The 21,805-nt window shown below is 43.3% G+C and overlaps 1 protein-coding gene across 6 annotated transcripts; it reads left to right on the forward strand.

Moving 5' to 3' along the window:
- The first annotated feature begins 1,136 nt into the window (after positions 1 to 1,136).
- LOC6727055 (putative epidermal cell surface receptor) lies at positions 1,137 to 21,500 on the forward strand. Of its 6 annotated transcripts, none has more exons than XM_039295752.2 (10): positions 1,137 to 1,189; positions 2,764 to 3,181; positions 12,383 to 13,686; positions 16,518 to 16,803; positions 17,013 to 17,645; positions 17,708 to 17,950; positions 18,321 to 19,337; positions 19,835 to 20,860; positions 21,090 to 21,314; positions 21,379 to 21,500. In XM_039295752.2, the coding sequence occupies exons 2-10, from the start codon at positions 2,857 to 2,859 to the stop codon at positions 21,384 to 21,386; spliced, it is 5,067 nt and encodes a 1,688-aa protein (XP_039151686.1). In that variant the 5' UTR covers positions 1,137 to 1,189; positions 2,764 to 2,856; the 3' UTR covers positions 21,387 to 21,500. The 6 variants fall into 6 exon arrangements, with proteins under 6 accessions (XP_039151686.1, XP_016033539.1, XP_016033540.1 ...); XM_016176235.3 differs by having other exon boundaries at positions 1,169 to 1,386; XM_016176236.3 differs by having other exon boundaries at positions 1,169 to 1,386; positions 2,767 to 3,181.
- Positions 21,501 to 21,805: the final 305 nt, after the last annotated feature.

The following is a 21,805-nucleotide window of genomic DNA, read 5'->3' on the forward strand; positions in this document are numbered from 1 at the left end:
GATGGCATTTGATGGCGGTGGATCAGTCGGTGATCGGTGGATTTATGAATTTGGGAGCAGCTCCGCAGATTAGGCCTTGGGAATGACGGTTATTTGGGTTTGCGGGTAGAGACTGGAATTTTATGAATTCGGGTTGTTATCGTTTTATATTTAATATTTCGGATATCGCAGTTGAAAGTGGGATTTTATTTAGTTCTGGATATATCGTACTTCAATATATAGAAACTGAATTGACATCGACTAGTTTTTTGGGTTTTAATAGCTTTAGCGTACTCGTCTTATCCCTACAGTTTTACTTATCCCAAAAAATTGGTTAAATATTACTATTTACTATTTACTATTTTACTATACCAAAAATTTAGGGAATATAGTAATTTTTCGCATTTAATAATGTATTTATGTTAGTAAATAATATAGAACTAATGCTTTATATAGATCATTTTTATACCTCACGAGTCTTCAATATACCCTACAATAGAGTCATACCTTATAACACTGTTTCGAAATAACAGAGAATTTCTTTATTTAATCAACTTTACGAAAACTGTAAAGGCGGATTAATCTCTTAGTGCCGCTGTGACCCCAAGCATCCCTGACTCATGAGCACTCTGCATCTACGAGTATGGAGATGCAGGGCCGCTAATCCGAGTCTACGCTTGTGCTCTTTCAACGAGCCAGACAAAGAAGTCGAGGAAGAAAGAAACCGAAGCGTGCTCAAAAAAAGGTAGGCGTAATCGGAACGATGAATGCCAACTCGGCTTGGCCTGGGTTTTTCAATGGGATTGAGTTTTTCGCCATCCAATTGGACAGTTCAAATGGATCGCGTTGAGTTCACTTGTCAAGGAATCGACTATTGCAGTTGCCTTGCCAAATTGAAAAAAAACCCCGTCTTCGAGTCTTGTGTATGCATCATGGTCGTCTTGTTTCGAATCCAACGACTTCTAGAGAGGGCCTTTCGCACACTACACCCACACTGGCAGACAGCAACAGCCTAGACACACCTGAGTGTGGGTGAGAGCGAGCGTTCAACCACGGGGTAATGGTAATGCGTATTATGTATTACGTGCGCGCTCTCACCTGTTGCGCTCAGCTGACGCGGGAGAAGGAGCCAGAGAGGAGAGCCAACTCAGTTGGCCGGAGAGCAAGAGCAAACCAGTTACAGGTTGGCCGCCTGCAGATGCAGACCGTGGTGAGTTGGCAATGCTTCCAGCCAAGATCCGTGCCGCCGGAGAGATCAGTTGGTGGTCGTGCTTGAGACGGAGCGGTTGGCCGAGTGCGATCGCATTACTTTGCGAACGATATATATATACATATAAACCGCGCTGCCCACAAACGTGGCCAGATAAGAGGAGATATATACCAATACCTATACCTATTTCTCGCCGGGTTGGTGCTAATCTTCGTTTTAAGCGTGCCTGCGTGTGTGTGTGCGGTTGTGATTTATGCAAATCTTTGCTTTCTTATTAAACAAACACAAGATCTGGTAGTGAAATAAACGGCCCAGCGGAAGAAAAGAGAACCACGACCGAAAACATTCCATTGGAAATACCGAAAACAAGTTTTCTCCCTCCAGCTCCGAATCGCTTATTCGCTGTTTGCTTTCTGCCATTTGCCATTTCTACAAAAAAGGAGTGAGAGTGAAATGTGAAATGCGAAATGTCAGTGCAAATAGCCATCAACTTTTACAATGACATCACTGGATGTTAGCCAAAACAGATATTAACAATTGGAATAAATAGAACCGCACGCCGTCTAATTGCCTTCGTAGCAACTTGGCCAAAAAGGCTTGCAGCAAATTCTGCGGTCTGCAGCCGTTTTCAGTTGCAGTTTCTGCTGCTGCCGTTGGAACCGGTTGAAATATTTTGCTATCGCAATTTGGGTCTAGGGTTTTTGTTGCTGGCGTTGCATTGTAGCGAGTTGCATGAGCATCGACTGCCTTGCATATAAACAGTATATCTTTTCCTAGAGCCCAATTGGCAGCCTTTGTTTTTGGCAAGCTGGTTTATTTGCCTAGTTTCTGATTTGAATGGTGAGAAGTAAACATTGTGCTGGCGGCGTGGTCTGAAAAAAATGAAAGATATTTATGAGCTGCTCTAGGATTAGGTACAGAAGTTGTAAATCTAAATTAAATATGCTAAATAGGTTTTACATATCGTAGATCTACACAGGTTTTAAAAAGTTCGGACACATTAAAAACTAAGCGAAACTTTATAAAACAAAAGACTTGGGAAACGAACTTGCGTGAGTGGCATCGAAGAAGTTTACGCTTTCACACTAAAATTAGTCATTACATAAATGGGTGACATAGGAAATGCTTTAGAGAGGCGGCGTATTTTGAAAAGTTAGCTAATAATTTTTTTCCATAGCTTAATTAACTCATATTGAATCTGTTATTGATTGACCCAAGAGTAAGCCACCCCTATTTCCAAGTTAACAACTTTCCAAGTTCCGCGTAGGGCGACCTAACAAATCACTCCACAAATCGGCTGGCAAAATATAGACTTGACTTGACACTTGAGAGATCGTTATTCAACCGACTTTCAACGGAAATGACAGCATTTGGGGTTACCAAAGCGAGTCAATGACAAATAACAGAAACCGCTGCCACAGATGTCGTGTGAACTAAAATAACCGCAAAAGAAAATCCCGCACCCCAAAAGAGAAAACTAAATAATAACTAGTGAACAAAAGTCGGTAATGAGTTATCGAGACCCTTCGAAAGATTTAAGAGTGCATGTAATTTATTTAATTCCATATTTATAGAAGATTACTATAAATTAACAATAACAAGTGCAAACGTGTGAGAAAAAATCAAAGAGGAAAAGCCAAAAAGACATAGCACAAACATAAACCAAAATGCAAACGTGTAGAAGAAGAAAAGCCTCAGGCGGCCCAACCACGATCATGTGGAGTAGAATGTGCCTGGCCACTCTCTGCGGATTACTTCTGCTTGGCATTCAAATTGAGCGTGCGGCGTCTGCGCCCGCAGGCGAAGATGCAGCGGCCACAACGATGCCACCTCTGGATACCACAACAGATGCCCCAGACGCCGCTCCAGCCACAATTGCCGCAGAACAAAGCAGCAGCATCAGCAGCATAACCACCGAGGCACCGGATGGTTCAACGACTTCCACGACTACAACAACTGAGGCGGCCAACAAATCCAATGCGACCGAAACTGGTGAGTCCAAGCCGAAAGCCATGAAAATTATAGATGCCGTCTAAACGCGACGACGCTCGCATAGATGGGGCATCTCATCCCGATCTCCGGCCAGACACTTTAATCCCGTCTAGCTCTCTGCGCCGTAATCAAATCTCGTTCTCTGAGCCACCAATTAACGCCGTGCCGGTGCGTGACTTCTGGTCCGCCCTTTTTTACCCATTTCGTTTCGATTTGTAAGGCATTTCTCCATAATTATTTTCCGATTCGGTTAAATGGAGCGAACAAGAGAAATTGTTTGACTATTAATGGATGGAAGAATATTTGAAGATATACATAAGCGGTTTCCTGTTGAATTACTTAGTTAATTACGCGGCATGTTAAAAGGGAAAATATTAAAATGTCCGGCCCTCAAGCTCAATATCGGAAACCTATTATACGAGAAATTATTATTCGTGTTAGAACAAGTGAATGAACTTAATTACATTTTAATATATTCTACTCGTAGTACACTCAAGATGCTCAAGATATATTACACGATACTTCTATTTCGTTGCAATTAATACCTACTATATAATTAAAAATTATAAATCAGATTCTTTTTTTTATTTGAATTGTGTTGAATGAACAAATTAACATTTAGGTTATTAGGATAACTGGAGAAATTCATTTAACCAGATCATCTGAGATATAATGATTAACTTTCACACACGTACCTTTTGTATAAACTTCGGTTAGTGCAAAAGTAAAAGGCTTCATTGTTCGGCGTTTTGTCAAAGCCAATCGTGTTTTGGAAAATAGATTGCTCGCTTGATAGTCGAGTTCTTAGCTGTAACAGATTTATAATTATCTAGAAGGTTGTTTTGGGCTTAATGTCAGCTGCACACCAAACTTTTTACGGGGCAAGCACGCCGTCGTAAAAACTTGAATTGGTTTTTCATTGTTTTGATACTATTCCATCTAGTTTCATTAATGACTCGATAAAACGAGGTCTGGCAGACCACACACAGGTCTAGATCGATTGAGGTTGTTAGGTTGTTGCCATGGCAAGTGGGAATGCATTGTTTATAAAGGGCCTTTTTTAGCTGGTCTAAATGCCATGGGGAAGTTAATGAGATTTAGCAGCAAACATTGGGATGATGGTAAGGTAAGCCTTCACAAATTACTCAATTTAAATGCAAAGCAGCCAACTGTCATGACTCATGCCCTTAACCTACGTAGTACGTAGTACGTACCATAATTTTCAAGTGAGCTTCGGTAAATTTTGGGTGTTAACTTTGTACAGCAACACGGAATGCCTTTTCGCGGGGGCTAATTATATAAGTATGTGCCCAGGAAATTAGCTAGAAGAGATAAATAGCAATTAGTCATTGACAGATGTGATAAATGAAACACCTACAAACTTGGAGAAGAAACCGCACCTGATTACATTTTAAAATGGGTATTTCAAGTGATGCAAACTCTAATTTTGCTAGGCGTTGAGTGGGTAGCTAGTGGATTGAGGATTTGGATTTTATAATTAAAACAAGCACATATGTATTAGCAAATCAATTATTGGGCAAGACTTTAGACAGTTGATAAACTGGTTTTGTGTTATAGTTACAGCTACTGAATCAATAAATATAGAAATACAGCTAGACTAGATTTTAACGAAATCATGAAAGTAAGTCCAAAATATTCATTTTTATTTTTAATAAAAATTTCGTGTTTTATAAAGCACGTCTTTTTGGGGATATCACGCTATTATCAATCCTTTTTTGTGAAAAACCACAATCAAAATAAAACATTTTGAGGCCAGCAAATTGTTTTCAATCTGAGGAAAAAATCAGCAAAGTAATACTAATGAGTTGGAAAATTGCATGCCACAACTGGCTGCAGTTGTACTTGAAAGTCGAGTACATAAATCATTTATGTTAATTTTCAGTTTTGCGGTCTGTTTTGGGTGCTAAATTATGGCCTTGATACAGCGCGGGCAGAAATTTAAAAATGCTGAAAAAAATCCTATTGAGCAATTTTCAATGCGTTGGCATTGCAAGTCAGGGACTGCACTCGAAATGGCTTGCCAAAAATAAATAAATTTATTTATAGGTATGCACGAGGTCTCTTAAAAAAATAATACGTATCACGAAATTTACAAAATTCAATAACGACCTCAATCAACAGGCCAACTTGTCTGCGGCTCACTTTCTTCAAGGGAAAATGTACGGCGGGCAAAAAATAACAATAAATAAAAATGAAATGTGCTGAGTGACCTGCTGTTTTATGGACTTGTTGATTGTTTATTAGTATTTTTTACAATTCATAGCAAAGTGAAATTTACATATTTCTGGCACGACTATCGTGGGTTTTTTTGGTATTAAAAATCATACCCATCACTTGCACTATGAAAAGATGGTAGTTAACATTTACCCGAAAATATAAAGTTTTGCCGAATGGAATACACCGAACTCCGAGGTGCAATATCAAGTTCGTAGCTTAAGTCTTTTGTTTGCCGCGCCCATGTGAGCATCTTCTTCACCTTCCCTTTCATGTTTATTTATACGCTGTTGTTTACCCGTTTCATAACTGAGAATTTCTGCAGAACAGGCAGGCAGACAGTCTTTTGTTTTCTCGGATTTTTCAAGGATAACTATTTCAGCGGAGTGTGAGAAACATATTTCGTTGGAGGGTGTGGCAATTCGGTGCGTGATTTCTGACTTCAACTGACATTAGCTGTACCTTTCGCTTTGAGGTTCATGCTCGATTAGCTGGCGAATTTCATGGGACCGCTATAATGAACCGATAAGTAAAAGTAGCTTAAAAGAGCTTTTCAACCGGCTAGTTCGTCGAAATACGTTGAGTCGTATGTGTAGAGTGACAAATACAACAACAGTGCGCGATTGTTAATTGTCTGCCGTTAGCCGGTGGGCATTTTGCCGCAGTTATTATTATTGTTTTGTACATTGACACTCAACACAGCTTCAGTTTGAGAGGGAGGCGCGTGAAAGTGCAGACAGCGACAATTAACATTTTGGCCATAAAAATGGCTCTTTGGATGTTTCGTAGTCAAGTGTCGAAAAAATCACTTTTGGGCTTTGAACTTTAAGTGGGTTTTCCACAGCGGATTTGTGGGCTTTCTCCGGCCACAGCCTCCCATTCAGCAGAACCAAACGGGTTAGGCAAGTGAAAACCCGGCCCGGCCTGGCTGTGAACTCAATCGCATTTATGTCAGGGGCGCAAATCAAAATACAGGCTAAAATTTAGCTCAATTGTAACTCGTTTGAAATATGCATTAAGCAATGGCATCAATTCCACTTACAGTAGTATCATGCAATTCCCTCCCTGGTCTAGACGTGCGTTGGCTGGCTTGCATTTTTCAATTAGATAATTTTCATGCATGTGTATGTATCTTTTTCTCACCTGTGCGCGCAGTGAGAAAAATGTAGCACAGAAAGGCAATATGCGGCTAATTAATGCATTTTAATTGCGAATAACTAGAGTCGAGTGTGTGCTGGCCAATTATCTGTGTCATTGAACGGTGCTGAGAGCGGCAAATGTGGTCAGGAAGTTAGAGCTTAAGCGGGAGCCTTAAATAAAAGAATGGAAATTAATTTAATTACAGGTTCTGAATAATTTTACTGTTGTTTTGAGCTGAAAGATTAACTAAGGGGAGTAATGGCATAAATATGCGGAAGAATGAACTTCTTGTTAATTTGCAGATCACCCATATAAAACCATATAAGCGTATATATATAATCTTCAACAAAACGATTGTAAATCTTATTAATCGAATGTCTATATAATATCATTTATAAACTAAAACTGTAAATCAAGTAATTAAGTAATACAGAAGTGGCCTAATAGGAACGAACAAAATATAATTTGATATATTAAAATTGCTAAACTTTTTTACAGTATTTCCTAAGTGTTACATAACTTTTATGTTATTCTGATTCAGCGTGATTACTAAATCGATATTCCAAACACGTTCACAGTACATTGTAAGTTTATCCCCTAAGCCATCTTGTTTTCGCCGCTTGTGCCATTCGATTGACCTTCAATTCGGAACGCACTTTGGCACTAGTTACAAGTCAGCTAGTTGACGGTACAAAAGCCACACACACTGGCGGCTTCAATTCCAATCCAAACTCCACTTCCAATTCGATTTCATGGCCGGCCAAGCAACTCGCATTCACTTGGCTAAAAGTGTGTGGTGTCATTCCATTGAGATCGGATACAGATACAACTAGAGCTGCAACTACACACCAGTTAAGTGGCGTTGTGTTTAGTCATATTGTTGTTTATACTCACTTCTGCCAGAGGTCTTTGTCTCGGCTCCTTCAGCCCGAACTCCAAATGGACAATGACACGCGCTCTTGGTAGTATTTGAAACTTGTTTTGCCTTCAATCGGGTGAGCCTCCTCCTCCCACTCCCACTCCCCCCACCACATTCTTCCCCCTTTTAGCGGGTCAAACTGCATTTGTGTTGTTGTTAGATGCACATGAACTTTTGAGTTGAAAAAGGTTAAATACTGGTTGGGAAATAATTTTGCTTTATTGCCGAACGGTTTGACTCGTCTTCCCCTTTGCTTGTTAATGATATTGTTGTGAACTGTTGTTTTTAATGGTGTAGTGGAATTGGAATTTTGCCCTATCGCAGATGCTCTTACATACCTGACTGACCACCGGCCATTTGTTTGAATGTATATATTCTTTGTTTCCTTGGGTTTTCTCTATGGCCTGAGCACATTTTTTATGTCATTAGCCAGATAGAAAGGCCGATAAGATGCCGAGAACGTTTTGGGTTAGGAGCAAGTTCAGTTAACTGGAATTGAGATGAGTTCACGATAATGCTGTGTACTTGGTTCTTTTTTATGAATATCGAAGTTTCTTCTAGATGCGGAAGCAAATCATTCTTAAAATTATCACTTTGAGGTCTTTCCGTCAAAAAATGATTTCTATATCAATGTATAATTTTGTTCATTCAACATGCGCGCCATCGAAAGTTAACACTTCGTTTCACAAATTTCCATACTCGTCTTTTGTGGAACGTCATTATTGTGAACAAAGGCCGCGCAATTTCATTAACATCAGCAAATTTCTAAAACAAATACAATAGGACAACCTCCAAAAGATGGGCTTAATTAAAACGAAAATATAATCAAAATTTACACCCAAAAAGAAGCGAGTGAATTCGAATGCAAGCAACATCGTGGATTGCGTAATCAATTCAAATTTGTTTATGATTCGAAACTTAAACCGGACCACAGCCAACAGCTGCATAATACGTTTTGGATTCATGGCACACTCTAAGCATGACCGTTACATTACCCAAACCCCTAAAAAGGTAAAACCTTTCCCCTTCCTCCCACTCTCCCCCTTCGATTGCTATTGCCAGTTTCATTTTTGTTGACACTTTTTGCGCATTACAAAACTCGGCCAACAGGGTGATGGTAACGGGGCAGGGGGCGGTGACAGGTTAGCGGGGATCAGGGGCGTGGGCATGGTCATTAGGCAGGAACCGTTTTGAAGCTCTGCTTCCGGTTGGCCACGTTCAGTGCTGCCAGTACACTACGCGACAAAACTATTAATGCGGAAATTAATCAAAGTCTAATAGCTGGGAATAACGAAAATAATGCTGGCTTTGTGTTAGTGGGTCAAAAGTGATGTTTACTTAAATCACTGATTGACTTAATAAATTGTATTCTTTAAATAGTATTTTTTGTACAGAAAGGAATTTACGGCTTAACTATGGTTTGGGTTTTTTAAATTTCCAATCGTTAAGCGGCATTTCATTATTGTGTGCTGAAAAAGTCTTGCATTGGGGTTAAATAAATTGACCATGAAACTCTTTCCCTATTGCATATAAAGCACATTTCGAGACATAATCAACTCTAGATCAATGGCAACCATTACCCAGAAGAAGAGCCACAATCCCACCTAACAAAGACATCCGGTTCGCTTCATGGCAGCTTGTCAATTCTAAGCACTTCACTTATGGGCTCTCCTTTGCCCCGTTCCACAACCCCTGCTTCAAAAGTGATCTCCCACTCCTCCGCAGAACTGTCTGTTCATTTGTTTGTTTGCGGAGCCGCAGAACGTGCGGCGACTTAGAAAAACCGCAAATGAGTTTGAACTACCGGACAGCAGTTTTGCATTTCTGCATAAGTGGCCTGTCCTCGGGTGATGGTTTGCGGTGCTGATGGTGGTTAGCATTCGTTGTCGCATGCATATATATCATAATCAAGCTGGCTGACCGGCTTAGCGTTGAGTCATAAACTATGCCAAGTCAAGAGCCCAGAAAGAACTGAGGCGAAAACTCAAGTTTGTTGTCTGAGTCTTTCGTATGCAGTCGCAGGAGTTGCGGATGAAAACACAATGCATAAACTTGCATAACGGAAGGGCAGACCACCAAGCAAGTCCTATCTGTGCAGCATGTACCAGGATGGGTATATATTTATATAGAGGACGCCTGGTCGCGCTTAACGAGTGCCAGTGAAAAATGAAAATCAATGACAGTAAGAGACAAATTGTGCGCCAAGTAAAAACGGACAAAACAAATGGAGTGGGAGCTCGACACCGCAAAAGCCCTCGAACAGTTCGCGTATTATAAACGACTAACCGTGACAGCAAGACCGTCGAATAACCAAGACCCAAGAATCAAGAACCAAGAACAGAGCTCCACCACTGCAATGGCAACCCTAGCTGGAGCTCGAGATGTGTAGCTGGAGGCTGCCAGCCGCAGCATAACGAACTCAAATTCAAGGTTCATGTCAGTAACCCTAAGCTCCAGTCCCGGCACAACAATAAAAGCAACAGCTAAAACATAAAACATACATACACACACATAAAGATGTTCTCTCTATATAGAAATCGACTAGGGCCTCTTTCTCCCATTCACTCCGTTGACTAACGAACCGAACTGTGTTTTGCTAGGTGCCATGTACCCTGACTTTTAAGAGGTATATCGAGTTGGAAAATATCTAGAAATATTGCATATTGAAACACGATAAATAGTTTTATTGCCAGGAAAGAAATCACGGATACATTTTGTAGCGATCTCTTACTAATAACTTAACTTATCAAATTTAAATCGGTTCTCAGTTTTCAGTGAATGTTCAAGTACTACCTTCTGTTTCCATTTAATCTAAATTTGATATGCTCCGTATATAAGTTATGTTATGTAATTTTGTAGCGGCTTAAGGGTATTTAACTTTCGGAGTTTACCTTTTTAAGAAGAATTCTTAACGCTAAATTGGCGTTCGTTGCATGCCGACTCTGACTGCGAGACAGCCTTTGAATCTGACTGACTGACTGCCTGGAAGCGTCTAGTACCAAGGAAAATTTAATTTCAGCTCTCCATCGTCGTATTGGAGCGGCGACAACTGTTGCGTCTGCACCAGGTAACAGGAACAAGAAGCTAGGGACCAGGGACTAGGCACTAGGGTCTAGGGATTAGGGACTGGGGACTGGGGCTTATGGTTTAGGGGACCGCTTTTATGCCCATTACGACGCACGCATGACAGTCGCACTCCCCCTCCACCCACCACACTTCACGTGTGCCCGTCGAGCCGGAGGACTTGACTGGGTAAATGCCGTCCCCATGGGGTCGCCGTTTACTCCGTTCCAGTTCCCCTCCTCGAAACCATCCATGAGTCAGAGACGTGTGTGCGAGGGTTATTTACCATTCCAACTGGATGATCGAGTGCCCGAGTACGTTGAAAATTGCAGCTAGACCATTTTAAAGTTATTACCGGAATGGGACTGAAGGCAGAATTCAAATGGAAATTTTTGGAATTCCTTGACAGCCAGGGTAATCAAACATAATTATGTACCAGCTAAATGAATATTGATTGACTAACTTACGAGATAAGAAGCTAAAATTGGAGGATCGGCAGTGGAGGAAAAAGATTTCCCAGCTATTTTCTTCCTCAAGATCATTTCCTATTCGTGTGCAACAATTAGCAATCAAGTTCAAGTTCCCATTAATGAATTAAGTCTTAATTGAATGTTCCTGTGAATAGTCTGCGAGCTTGGCAGAAGCAATCTTGAATCTCGTGGCCATCCATGGGCGAGTCAAGTGTTTTCTGGTGGTTTATTATAAGAACGTTTTTAAAGACCCCTTACTAAGGTCGTCTTTTATTTATGACATGAGTTTTGCGCCCCGAAACTGTGCCCGAAAACAAATGTAATTATATAACAGAGAGAAGAGAAAATCACAAAGAACAACAAGTTGCCGGGTCTGCTGCGTCTGTCTGAGCCCACAAAAGAGCTTTACAGGCCAACATACTCGAGCCAAAAGAAGCTGAAAGCCGAAGAGAAGCAAGAATTATATCATACAAGATGTGTATTGCCTGATACTTCGGTTGGGGCTCGTCCGCCCGGGTCTTCCGAGAATGGTTCGACCTGCGGACGATGATTCAGCAGGCAGAAGACTCAGGCAGACGGGGCTTAATGAATACCTTGCAGATTTTGTAGAATTGATGCTGCGGCCAAAAAAAAAAAAAACCGAACGAAAAACAGAAATTACGTTTCAATGATGGCGTATCCAATGCGAATTGCGGATGGCGAGGATGATAATGATGACGAGACGCGTGAGATATTTCCAATACGATCAACGTGGTTTCCGCTAGAGTTGCGAAAGAATTCTATCCGCCAGTTACCGTAAATGTGGGACAAAGCCTTAGAGTTTGTTTACCCCACAAATGAGTCAATTCCGGAACGGAATCAGAAGGAATTCTCTGCACAATTAATTTGTTTATAGTACCTCATAGTTATAACAATATCAGAGTGATCCTAATAAAGCTTTGCCTTGCTGACCTACATTTAAATTTCACATTATAATCATAATCACGTAATAATCGTAAAAATGAAATATAAAGTTTTTTGGTACTTTTATGGGTACTTAAAATATAAAAGTAAAATCGTAAAGAAATTAATTCATTTCAAAATGATTTATGCTAATTAATGGTTAAATGGTTAATGTTTTGATTAGCTGTTACAAGTTTTCAGCGAAAGAAGTGAATCATTGAATGGTCAATTTCCGCGTTCCATTTTTAAATACTGAATCGAAAAACTTATTGCGTCATTATAGTTGGAAAATAAACACAAGGGTCGGCTTGAATTTGTAACATCATGGCTTGTTAGAAATAATAATCGAGCGAGATCTTATATTTCCTATAACTAATTTCGAAGCAATAAAAACAAGTTGAAAAATAAAAAATTTATTGTTTTTCATTCCAGAGTCCACGACAAGTGGCCCGGTGGCAAGCAGCCTACCAGAGGAGACCAGCATGCGATCGACGAGCATTGAACCCATCACCTCCACGGAGCCCACGACAACGCCCCGACAGGAAACGGAGGGACCTGATCAGCACATGGTCTTCTCCAACACGGAACCAGATCAGAGCCACATTCAGCACATTCCGCTGCGGGATGAGCACGCCGAGAGCAGTGGCGCCGACGATGCCACCACCGAGATGCAACGGCAGCGCGAGCAGGATCAGCAGCAGAATGAGCTCAATCAGATCTCCAACGAGCAGGACGATGTGGTCAAGGATCTCAACAATTTCCGACATCCGGCTACGCTCATAACGGCCAGCAACAGCAACAGCGAGGAGAACGTCGAAATCGAAAGTGACAAACAAGTTGAGACAACGACGACGGCGGTGCCGGCATCAGCAACATCCACATCCACAGAGGCAACAGGTACACCAGCAACAGGTACGCCAGCCACATCCACATCCACAGTCCCGAGCGAGCGCGAAGAAGATCCCTATCATGTGCATATACTGTCCGAGAATCATGATCGCCTGGCCGAACACGAAGATTATCAAATGCTCTCGACCAGCACCGAGGAATCGTCAACTACCACTACCACTTCGACTACTACCAGCACCACAGAGTCGGGCCTTGTGGCTGGTATTGTTGTCAGTCAGGAGAACAAGGCAACCGCTGAGCCATCAACTGCAACCGAGTCTACATCCACATCCACATCCACATCCACAACAACTGCAGCAACAGCCGCAAGTTCAACCACATCGCGAGCACGCGCCATGCATATGAATGATCCAGAAGATGAAGCGGCCACCACAATAATGCCGGACAGCGAGTCGGTGCCAGTGATTAACATTGTTGAAGGACAACACATGCTGCAGCAGGAGAGGGAGCAGGAGGAGCCGAAGGTTGAGAAGGAGGAGGAGGTGGTCAAGGAGTCGGAGAGCAGCTCCACCACCGAGGCGTCGACCACCACCACCGAGCCATCGCCATTCGTGGCCTTTGCCGGCGAGGGACGATCGGCGGGTGGCGGCAATGATATTGAGCTGTTCCTGCACCACAATGCCTCTACCCACGAGCAGCTCATGGATCTCAGTGATGTCAGCATGGACGGAGATCAGAACGAGGGCAGCAGCACGACACAGAGCAGCACTACTAGCACCACCACGACCACTACTCAGCCGGAAACGGAAATGCCGAAAATTGTGGAGATCACCGCCAGCGGGGATACCATGCAGCGCGAATGCCTGGCCAACAACAAGAGCTATAAGGTTGGTATTAAATGATACAGAAATCATTTAAAACTAAGTTCAAAACGATTCTTATTTATATACTTCCCATTAACTATAATATGCATATACACACGATTACAGAGGAAGTCAATTTCAAATCCGTTGCTCTCAACTTTTTATTTAATCTTTGACATTTTCAACCGTCTGACGTCAATGCACAGATCTGGTTGTTGTTTTCACATTTGTTTTTATTGATGGGAGGAGAGAATTGAAAGCATTTGTCTAAGTCAAGTTTGACCGAAGTGCCAGGCCGTATGACAACCATCACAAAAAAACACAATAGAATATATGACAGATCCTGACGAGGAGAGAAAGCTGCGTCTCCATCGACGACTCCATTTCCCTGTCGGCCTGCCCACTTCCTGGCACGCAACTCCAATTTGCCTTGTCGTCACCTGGATTGCATAATGGCAACGAGTTTGGTGCCCACAGTGAAACCGGTCAGAGCCAACTCAGAGTTCCAGCATCCAGCGCAGCTGCCTGCGCACTCCAAAAAAGTTGAAAAAGACGAAAATCGAAAATATTTCGGTGAGCTTTCCCGGCTGCTGCTCGCCCAAGCAGCAATTATGCAAATATTTGCGCACCTCGATATTAGCAGAAAAAGGGGCACAAAAAACAGACAGGCTGAGGAAGAAAATTCCAAGAAACTGCTCACTGTGATTGATGTTGACATCGCCTCTGTGGTCGCGGATCAGCCCAACCCAATCTCCGCGCCAATCGCCATACCCAATTTGGAGCAATCATCACCGCGGAGTGACAATTGCCGGGCATTTTAAATAAATAATCAGACAAATATATCTCAGTTAGAACAATTGAACGTGAAAAATGGATCGTTCAGTTGATTGAAAGCCATCGAGCACTTTGAATTTCAATAATTGCAACACGCTTTTTTTTGCGTCTGTCCAAGTGTGACGTGTTCATCAAACGTTGCACTCGGTTCTCTCCGCTTTGGGTAATGGCGCCCAGTCATGTTAGCTCCACATCGGGAGCTTGTGTATATATATCCAGATAGCTAGACGTGGCGGAGCACGCCTCCAGCTGCCACAACTTACTGACCAACCCATTTTCCGCTGCGATGGTGTGGGTTTTGTTTTAATTAAACGCGTGTTTGGCTTTTCTTTTTAAATACTCTAACTTAAAGTGATCAGCACACATTATACAAGATAATTAAATAATTTTCATATTTTAAGACTATGCTTAAAGTGCATTTTTTTATAACTTCGTTTCAATATAATTTTCATTTAAAGATGATATAATTTTCATTTAAAAAAACTCTTTTTAAAGAGTATTTGCGTTTCGATATTGCCCTCCTGCCCTCATCTTTTATTAATATCGTTTTTCTTAATCTTTTGAATTGTTTGTGCTGTAGTTTTCATAATCAAGTTTGCGGTCCACTTCGATATGAAATAATTTTTGCTTTCACTTTTAATGAATTGTTGTCGGCGGCTGATCGGACCTCCCCTGCCCCACGTTTTTTTTATAAATTGCCATCGATTGGTGGACACGTGCAACATGCCAAGCCGCATGCCGCAAATGCTTTTCAAGTGAGCAGCAAATAGCTCAGAAAATACTCAGTAAAATTGCACAGTTTATTCGGTTTTTCTTTGCCAGTAGTTTATTGTGCCAAAGTGGGCGTTTTGGGTTTTTATTTTCGCGACGCCAAGGCTCAAAGGTTCACAACAATTGTGCTCATTAGGTGCCATTTAAGAAAGGGGGGGAAATTATGGCCCCACAGCAGACGGTCATTAAAAATTTCTGGCCAAAACAAAGGGGCGCGAATTCTTGCACCTGAGAACCTAATAAACGCGCCGAAAAACACTGCTAAACAATTAAGGGAACAAACAACAAACAAAAGGTTATTTTCCACTTCAACTTATGAACTTTGCCCACAAGCTTGCGTGGGCTCCGTTGAAATATGACATATTTGGTTATTGGAGCACCGCGCAGTGAGCAGGAAATCTTAGACGGTGATTGCCTTCAATCAACGGGGCGGATGATTGATGAGCCCATTTGCTCTCACCTGCTTAGTTGGTTGTGCAAATTGACGTAATTTCTGTGCAAATAGCTTTCACGCAGCGAAATGAAGGAAATATGTATTTTGACAAAAAATAAAAGTGGCTCAGTAGGTCGATCTTTGGTCATTACCGGAATAAATGTGCGGTTGTTCTTGGTAATCAAATTCGTGATTATAGGTGTAATTTAGGGCTCTTTTAAGATAGTGAAAGTAGTGGTTATAGTTTATTGTAGAATTTATAAAAATATAGGTAAATCCAAAGCACTGTTTTATTATTTTGTTTATGCTATGTTTTATTAATAATTAAAATAATTTTTCACATTGTTGTTAGATAGTAAGATTATTATGGTTGTTTTTGTGAATATTCCTTGGAAAGTCTGTATTAGGCTGAAGAAAAGTTTTCCGACCCTAAAAAGTATATAGGATATTGATCAGGATCACTAGCCGAGTCGATCTGGCCATGAGTATCTGTCCGTTTATCTGTCCGTATCTGTCCGTACGCCTCGGTACCGGATTGGCATTTTTTATTTTTGTTATTTGTCTCTACTTTCTATCGATAGGCAAAAAATAGTTTAGCTACTCCGCTAATTCGCAATAACCTATCACACAATAGCCAATCAGCTTACTTAATTAATTTTTTAATTTTACTATATTTTCGACAATCTTTTGTAGCTTTAATTGTTTTTAAATTAACAAATAGGCAATACAATGGTATACCACGGAAGCAATTGTGTTGATGTATTTAGTGGCTATAAGCTGAAGAATTCATACTCTAACGTCTTGCCATTATTTACAGCACGGCGAGTTGATGGATCGGGATTGCGACGAGCGGTGCACCTGCAACCGCGGCGACTGGATGTGCGAGCCAAGGTGCAAGGGACTGAGTTATCCGCGCGGCAGCCAGCGCAGCATGGCCAATCCCAACTGCCTGGAGAAGATGGTGGAGGAGGACGAATGCTGTCGGGTGATGGAATGCAGTGAGCCGCTGCTGGAGCCCACGGTGGTAGCCACAGAGGGTGCGGCACCTTCCACCAATAGAACAGGAGAAGCGGCTGTGACCCTGCCCACGACCGATGATGAAGGTGAGTGAGCGTACATATATCTTAAGGGCAGCAGCAGATGAATTAGCTTTTTGTGGCTTCGCTGTAGTCGTAGCTTATGTGCATTCCCAATTCATTACTGTTTGGCCAAGCTTTTTAACATTTGCCATGTTCTCTGTGCCCTCCATGAACATGTCCCATCCACGCCGCTCACGCCCATTGCACATTGCCACCACCCACCCACATTGCAGCCACGCCCAAGCCCCGAACTGATTGCCACTACATGGGCGGTGTCTATAAGTTCCGGGAGCGTCTAGAGATCGGGTGCGAGCAGATCTGTCACTGTGCCGAAGGGGGCATCATGGATTGCAGGCCACGCTGCCCGGAACGGAATCACACGCGTCTGGACAAGTGTGTGTATGTGAAGGACCCGAAGGACGTGTGCTGCCAACTGGAGCTCTGCGATGTCACACTGGACGATCACGAACAGCAGCCAACGCCGCTGCAGAGCACGAACAACGAAGATCCAGAGGAGATCGACCCCTTCCGCTTCCAGGAGCAGGCTCGCGACGCCGGAGGCGCCAAGCCCACTTGCACCTTCAAGGGCGCAGAATATGATGTGGGCCAGCAGTTCCGCGATGGCTGCGACCAGTTGTGCATTTGCAATGAGCAGGGCATTCACTGTGCCAAGCTGGAGTGCCCCTCGAACTTTGGCCTGGATGTCCAGGATCCGCACTGCATACGCTGGGAACCAGTTCCGGCAGACTTTAAGCCCTCCCCGCCGAATTGCTGTCCGGAGAGCATGCGTTGCGTCGACAATGGCACGTGCAGTTACCAAGGCGTCCAGATCGAGAACTGGTCCCCGGTTCCAGCCAACCTGACAGGTAAGATCGTGGCTTATTCACCTCCATTCCCATCTCCCTCGAACATGGCTTCTTTCACACAGGTTGCGATCAGCATTGCTATTGCGAGAATGGACGGGTAGAGTGCAGGGCAGCTTGTCCTCCGGTTCCAGCTCTTCCTCCGGCGGACTTGCCCTGCCATCCAGCATTGGCCCGCCTGCTGCCCATTCCCGATGACGAGTGCTGCAAGCACTGGATGTGTGCCCCCCAAATCCCCAAAATCGGAGGTGCGGGTCAGGACGAAGAGACGGAAGCCACGTCAACGCATGCCTCGATTCCAGCAAATGGTAAATAAATGTGCATGCCATAATAATCCCTTTCTTTTCTGGAGTTTGCATGCCGTAATGAAGAAAGTTTTTCCACCAAATCGCTTCATTTTCCTAGGCTTTGTCATTGAAAAACCATTTTTCAGTTTTGTATATATTTAGTTTGATATGTTTGTTTTGTTAATATGTTGCGCTTTTGCTCGCTGTCTTATCTGATCTCTCTACTGCCATTTTTATCGCGCTGACATGCTATTTAATTTCGTTTTACTTTATTTTTATTTTCTACGCTCATCACAACCAATTTCAATATTGTTATTCACGCTATGCATTTTGTAAATAATCAAACTACAACAACCAATCAATCAACCATCCAACATGCAACCGATAACAGAAACAACAACAACGACAGCGACAGCAAATAAATCGACCAGTACACCTAGCAAAGTACCCCAAATCAAGAAGGACGAGGAGAAGAAGCCATCAGCAAGTGGCGCCTTCTATCCCACCTTGGATGGCAAGCCACCCAAGTCGATTGGTGGTCTTGGTATCTTCGAGAAGACGGAAAAACCGGAGAAGGGCCACAAGAAAGTGCAGCATCAACAGCAGCAGCAGCATCAGCAGCAGGAGCAGCAGCAGCACCAGAATGATGTCATATTCGACGGTGATCGCACAGAGGAGCAGGAGGAGCCTTTGCCACCGAACGGCGGATTCGTGCCCTTCCAATTCGGCCACCAGCATCCTCATCAGCCACATCTTGGTCCGTATGGCTTCTACAATCCCGTGAAACCCGTTTACGAGGACTATAATCCCTATGAGCCGTACGACATCAATCCCAATGGCACACCACAGGGCAAGCCACCTCCAGTGCCCACTAGTCAGTCCGATTTGTTCAATATATTAGGTGCGGAACAACCAGGACACCCGGTTCATCCTGGCCATGCTGGACCCCCAATTCATCCTGGGCAAACGCAAAAAGATAATCACAATCTGGGACCACAAGTTAGAATCGAACAGATACTGCAGCACCTGCAGCAAACTGTTCCAGGTGGACCGCCGCCCAACCAGCAACACCAGTCACTGACACCGCAGCAGCATCCGCAGCAGCAACCAACTCCGCAGCAACATCCTGGTCATTATGTGCCCATCGTGCACAGTGGAGTGCCGCCGCCGCCGCCAGGACATGGCATTGCCGTTGTCGATGGGCAAACAGTGGCCTATGAGAGCTATCCAGTGATCCCGGGACTGGGAGTACCACAGCACCATCCGCAGCAGCACCAGACGACCCCGCAGCAACACTTGCAGCAGTCAATCCTGCCTAGCTCGAGCACCACCTCCGGACTCTCGACGCAGGCTAGCGAGCACAGTCTGCACCAGAACCAGGACAAGCTGGCCAAGCAGCAGCAGTCAGGTTGAGCAAACTATTCTAGACACCACCACACTCCTTAGATCTCCTTTACTCCGCTCAGCTATACAGCAAACAACAGAAACACTGCGACAGGGTTCTACTGTACTAACTGAGACAACACCATCCACAAAAACCCACAACAGACATACACTCATCCATCACAAGCACCTACACACCCATCAGCACAAAAGATCATCCATCATTAACATGCTTGCAGCTAATCCGCAACTCAAGCAATTTCAATATTCGGGCTACAAATACTAATACTTAAACTTAAATCTAAGTCAGAGATGAGCACGTTAAGATCACCGTGGGAAACTATCTTATTATCTTCTTTAGCTCCGAAGTAAATTAAATTGATCAATATATAATTTTTTCAAAATTTTATGAAACAACAATTTTAGAGATCCAATTGTATGATCTATATGCCTGCTTATCTCTTTCCTTATCTCTTAAAATGATTCACTTTGACATCGAAACTTTCTTATTATCGTAACTAGGAGCCAACAACCTGCAGCCTGATATCGAAGTTCACACACTGGAGGCCATCGATCCTCGTTCCATTCGCATTGTCTTCACCGTTCCCCAGGTCTATGTGAACCTCCATGGACGCGTGGAGCTTCGCTACTCGAATGGACCCAGTAACGATACGTCCACCTGGGAACAGCAAATCTTTGCTCCGCCCGAGGACCTCATTGCCACATCCCAGATGGAGTTCGATCTGCCCAGTCTGGAACCAAATTCACTGTACAAGGTGAAGATCACCTTAATCCTTCGTGATCTAAACTCGCAGCCGACGAGCAGTATCTACACCGTGAAGACGCCGCCTGAAAGGACCATCACTCCACCACCTCCGTTCCCCGATTACAGGCCAGACTTCCAGGACATCTTCAAGAACGTTGAGGATCCAGAACTGACGGTCAGCGAAACGAACGCCAGCTGGCTGCAGTTGACATGGAAGAAACTGGGCGACGACCAAATGGAATATGTGGACGGAGTTCAGCTGCGCTACAAGGAACTGACGGGCCTGATCTACTCCTCAACGCCTCTGATCCATCGCACGTTGACCAGCTACACCATCCAGAACCTTCAGCCGGATACGGGCTACGAGATCGGGCTCTACTACATCCCATTGGCTGGACACGGAGCTGAATTGCGTGCCGGACACATGATCAAGGTGCGAACTGCCCAGAAGGTGGACGTGTATGGCTTCGATGTGACCGTTAACGTGACCAAGGTGAAGACCCAGAGTGTCGAGATCTCATGGAATGGAGTGCCCTATCCGGAGGACAAGTTCGTGCACATTTATCGTGCCATCTACCAGAGCGACGCTGGCAAGGAGGACTCCAGCGTCTTCAAGGTGGCCAAGCGGGACAGCACCACTGGTACCCTGATCATGGATCTCAAGCCAGGCACCAAGTACCGCCTCTGGCTGGAAATGTACCTGACCAACGGCAACACCAAGAAGAGCAATGTTGTCAACTTCATCACGAAGCCAGGTGGTCCAGCCACTCCCGGAAAGACTGGTAAGTTGCCGGAAGATCGAGGATAGAAGTATTGTCAATAGAACATAATTCCGTTTCAAGTCTTGCAATTTTTCGAAGGAATATGTAGAGGATTTAAACTATTTGGTGAGGAGGAATTCAGTCTTGTGTTTAAATTCCAAAACGCCATTATTCAGTTTATTAACATTGGAATTATATATTTTAGTTTAGTGATTTGACAATTATTCTAATTCGACTGTGATTTTAACAGGAAAACTCCTAACCGCGGGAACGGACCAACCCGTGGGCGATTACTACGGCCCCCTGGTGGTGGTTTCTGTGATCGCCGCTCTGGCGATCATGTCTACTTTGGCCCTGCTACTGATCATCACCAGGAGACGAGTTCACCAAACGGCGTCCATTACGCCACCACGTAAAAGCGACGCTGCCTACGATAATCCCTCATACAAGGTGGAGATCCAACAGGAGACTATGAGTAAGTAAATCTCGAAATCCCAATAGACTACACCAGTTTCTAATGCTATGATCTTGAATTCCAGATCTGTAAATGACGCACAACGCCCTGCAAGCAACTAGTTTAAAAGCAGATTCTTGTAAATATTGAAGGAGGAAATGGATGTGGAAGAAAAACTCAGTGTCAGTAAAGGAATATAAGTGAAAATCCTGAATCAATCAGATTAAATCAGATGGAGCAAGCAATTTTCTGAAATCGGCGCAACATCAAAAACTTTGTTCAAATCGAAATGGCCGCCATGTTGAATGTAGTGGTTAAGTAATCTAAAAGCACATACCTTTTGTTAAACAATTTGTGACTTGTGTAAATAGAGAGAGATTGAGACAGAAGCAGACACCCTATAGAAGAACCAATTGACAGAAGCTCCACAACTCAAATTGGCCTCGCTGGGCGTATCGATTCTATTGGCGATTTCAAAATGCATACGAGTTTAGTTAGTTTAACTTGTAAAT

This window comes from Drosophila simulans, chromosome 3R (assembly GCF_016746395.2).
Source record: "Drosophila simulans strain w501 chromosome 3R, Prin_Dsim_3.1, whole genome shotgun sequence".
NCBI classification, from domain to species: Eukaryota; Metazoa; Arthropoda; class Insecta; order Diptera; family Drosophilidae; genus Drosophila; species Drosophila simulans.

What these genes read in the sequence shown, in the direction of transcription:
- LOC6727055 (XM_039295752.2), top strand. Translation starts at nt 2,857, where the DNA reads ATGCAAACGTGTAGAAGAAGAAAAGCCTCAGGCGGCCCAACCACGATC. An exon ending in ATCCAATGCGACCGAAACTG is followed by an intron (nt 3,182 to 12,382) that starts GTGAGTCCAAGC and finishes TTTTCATTCCAG; the next exon opens with AGTCCACGACAAGTGGCCCG. An exon ending in AGCCACTCCCGGAAAGACTG is followed by an intron (nt 20,861 to 21,089) that starts GTAAGTTGCCGG and finishes TGATTTTAACAG; the next exon opens with GAAAACTCCTAACCGCGGGA.